General features: G+C 35.6%; 1 protein-coding gene across 1 annotated transcript; it reads left to right on the top strand.

Moving 5' to 3' along the window:
* Positions 1–348: 348 nt before the first annotated feature.
* TFB2M (transcription factor B2, mitochondrial) lies at positions 349–3,774 on the top strand (the record flags this gene model as incomplete). Its single annotated transcript, XM_009579387.1, has 4 exons — positions 349–496; positions 1,430–1,583; positions 1,983–2,131; positions 3,685–3,774. Coding segments are annotated over 4 exons (541 nt in total), but the record flags the coding sequence as incomplete, so codon positions are not given.
* Between the last annotated feature and the right edge of the window lie 256 nt (positions 3,775–4,030).

Below are 4,030 nucleotides of genomic sequence, written 5' to 3' on the forward strand. Positions count from 1 at the left end.
GCACGCCTAGGACTGTAGGCCATTACATAGCTAGCCCTCTGCAGTTACTTAATGGTTTTTTACATTTCTGCAGAGGGTATTTTACCTGCAGAGATAATACTGGTAAAGTTTCAAAGTATATTTCAGTTGGCAGAAGAAAAACTAGTAGAAATACTTGAAACATTATGTCTAATGTTCCTCGGTATCTAATTGTAATACTGTGCTTAGTGTAATTCACTGAGCAATCTCAGGCAGGCTGCATGTAAATCCTTTTTCTAACTCTTGTTTCTGTGTGTGTTTAAACAAACACAAGTTATCTCCTGTTGTAGATGGTATGTCCCAAGTGTTGTGTTGGGAAAATCACTAAAGGAAACCACTTAGAAAAAATGCACTTTTTTTTTTTTTTTTTTTTTTTTTTCCCCCTTCGGGTCCTGGAATCTTGACCCGAACTCTGCTCAATGCAGGTGTTAGAGTGGTAGCTCTAGAAAGTAACTCAGCTTTTCTTCCAAACTTACAGGTACACTTTTGATTTGGTAGCACATTTGTAAAACTTAATTAAACGGAAAATAAGAAATTAACTTACAACTGTGTAATAACTGTTGGATCAAAAAGGAATTAGCCTGTGATTGTTACTTGTAACATCTGAAATAATGCTTAATAATAGTAAGTATTGTTTGGTTTTACATTGCACGTTCAGCAACAGACTATTTTATAATCAATTGATTTGACATTTTGTGTATGCAGGAATTCAAGTTCATAGTCTTCCTATGAATAGTTTCATGCATAAATTTGAGGCTAATACTAATCAGAGTCATTGTAATTGTGTATGTTTGAGCAAGATGTCTGTATGTAGTTTTCAGAAATCTGTGATAAATAGTCTTGGTTATTCTGATTATCTCATGGTATTATTTAATCTATTGTCCTGCAATTGACTGGTAATATTAAGATACTTACGTGTGTTGTCCTCTCCTATTCACCTTGGCTTTGCGTGTATTCAAAGGTGGTCAGACACAGGGCTGCAGAAGTTCACTGGAAGGATTGTGTTACAATGCCATAAAGTAGAGGTTTGGAACCAAAAACTCTCACCTGACTTAAAATGTGTATAAAAGGCATTCTCTCTGCATATATGAAGTATTCCAGTTGTAAATCATTAAATGCAGTGGTTTGCTCAGTTGAGTATAGCTTTTTTTGCAAAACATTGCAGAACATCTTACCAATTTAAGAATGTGTTTTAAAGCTCCAGTTGAGGAGCACAAAAACGTCAAAATGCCCTGCACAATGAAGGAAGCTATTCTTTTTATCAGCCGTGAGAAGCAGCTCTGAGATTTGACTGTTGTTGACTGGGTAACAATTTTAGGTAGTGCTTGAACATTTTTTTTGTTTGGGTGGGGTGTTTTGCAAGACAGGTTACTGCATCCAGATTTCTTCAACTGAAACTAATTTTATTCAGTCCCTAGAGAATAGCCTGGATGGACAATTAAAGGTAATTTATGGTGACTTCTTCAGACTGGATCCTTTGGTGACTGGAACCGTGAAACCACCTGCTATGTGTTCTGACAAACTTTTTGAAACCATGGGTGTAGCAGCAGTTCCTTGGAGGGCAGGTATATGTATATGATCACACGTTACAAATACATTTGCAGGGTGCATAGGCAGTTTGGCAAAATCTTTGGGATTTGCTTGAGGTATATGTTCTATTTAATACATATGCTGGATTAATGGATATTGTTTCCTACATTTCAAGTTTATTTCGGTTCTTGATAGTTTCAAAAAACCCTTGTGGCAATATGAGATCTCAGCTATTTGCTTGTTTTTATTAAATGTTTAGTCTAATGCAAACTGGGTTTAGCTTTGACTAAAGCTTGAATTGTATTCATTCTTGAAGAATATGAGCTGACAGGCTTTCTTTTCTTAGTTGTTTGTAGTTTAGACATTAGCATTAATGAGATTGTCTAGTACATATTGCAAAGTTTTAAAGATACTTTTACACACTGTTGAAACAGATGTACCTCTGAAAATTTTTGGAATCTTACCACAAAGAAAGGAAAGGAACACACTTTGGAGGCTTCTTTTTGCCCTGTATGAATGCAGTTCCATATACAGATATGGAAGAGTAGAACTCAACATCTTTATAAGTGAAAAAGAGTACAAGGTATGTGTAAGAGATTTTACAGGTAGTAAAGAATAAGTAGTGCTTCACAGAACACAAAACCATTTATATTGTATAGTTAATGTTTTTGCTAGTGAATTTCTTTTTCTGCCAGAATTTTTAAGTCTTGTCTGTTTCCTACTTGTTCTCCTTATGCAGTAATAGCACTGTCAAGAAACATTCTGTTGTTACATAACCATAAAATCTTAGAAATGTGAAGGCTGGTCCTTGAGAAGGATATGCCACAGCAGACTAGCTGCTTTCCATTGTAACTTGTGAGGTGCTTAAGTTCTGTAATGTGCTTTTGCAACAAAATTGTTTATTAGTTGCAGGTAATAGTCAATGAAGACTGAATTCAAAACGCCCTGTGAAGAGGATTCAGAGTTAGTAAATACCATACTCAGTGAGATGCACTTGCTCTCTTGAGCCACTTTTGTGTGTAGTACTGAAAAAAACTAAGGCAAAATATAAATGATTACACACCTTTTCATTAAGGTTCTGTACGCTAAGGTGCAGAGCAGCTTTCTGGGTTATGTGTTCCTAATTTACACTGTCCCAAACCTCTAGAACTGTACTTATATTTCAAGGGTACCTTTTCTTTCTGTGAAACTGTAAGGTTCATACAGAGCCCCAAACCTTTAATTACTTAAAGTAAGCAAAGACTTCCAGGTGTGCTTACACAACCTGTGTTGTGTCTGACACGCTACTGAAAAAAATCAAGCGTCTTAAGTATATTCTGCAAAATGACAGGTTGGACACCACTGAAATATCCACTTAAATGGTATGTTTTAGTGGCCAGATTTTTGAGCAAATAGGGGACAGCCTATTCATCTAATGCAGTCACTGTGGGTTTTTTTAAGTTTTCTGGTTTTATTGTGAACCTTGCTAAGTGAGAGCTGTGTACCTAAGTAAAAGCAATTGGAACCTTCTTTTTGGTTTTTGGTTGGTCGTATGACGAGGGTCTCTAAATCTATTATGAGAAGTTAAATCTCCCTGCTACAATTTACTTTATTTGCCCTGTTTGAGAATAACCACAAGTTTTTCCTTTTTTCCTTGCCCTAAGAGTTGTCTGATCTGTAATATTGATCAGGATGATGACTGCGCAAGCTGCTTAGTGTTCAGTGAGGTCACCTGATGTTTGACTTACTCTGCTTGTGTGTCTTATTGGGAATATTATCTTATCAGTGTGAGCTGATAACTCTGCCCATGTTACGGTTTTTATACAAAATATGATTCCTGTTTCTCTTCTGTGTGAAGCTTCTCTGCCTTAAAAGGGACCAGAAAGTATAAGCTGGAAATTCCTACACACTTCAGTTATCCAAATAACTGCTGCAAAGAAATACTTAGACTGCCATAATGTCTTCTAAACATGTGTTCTGACAAGATGTACTAAAATAGCACAAAGTATGTATTTGAGGCCTAATGTAACTTTACCTTGGAATTTTAGACTTAACTATGAATTTCTTACCACTTGTTATATATATAAGGATTTTGCTTAGATAAAGAAACAATCTTAGTTTTTGCAACAAAAATGCTCTTTCTCGCCATTTTGTTAGGTATTAACAGCAAAGCCTGGGGAAGCAAGGGCTTACCAAGCACTTACTGTACTTTGGCAAATAGGATGTGAAATTCAGCTACTGCACATGGTAAGTTTTTTGTACCAGCTGACATGGTCTAATGCTATGGACATGTTTTTAGAAAAGGGTTTATGGTGTTTTACTATCGTAAACTAATTGGAAGCTAATTTGACGTTTAAATTAGTTGAAGAACTATTGAAAGCTGTTGGATAAAAACCTGAAACAGTCATGTTTTGTGTCAAACTCTTTCATTTAAGCAGCATCATTATTAAATATGATGTCAGTATTTTCGTTACAAGTTACTGTACTCAAAAACATTTATTCT

The sequence above is a fragment of the Fulmarus glacialis genome, unplaced genomic scaffold (genome assembly GCF_000690835.1).
Source record: "Fulmarus glacialis isolate BGI_N327 unplaced genomic scaffold, ASM69083v1 scaffold27776, whole genome shotgun sequence".
NCBI classification, from domain to species: domain Eukaryota; kingdom Metazoa; phylum Chordata; class Aves; order Procellariiformes; family Procellariidae; genus Fulmarus; species Fulmarus glacialis.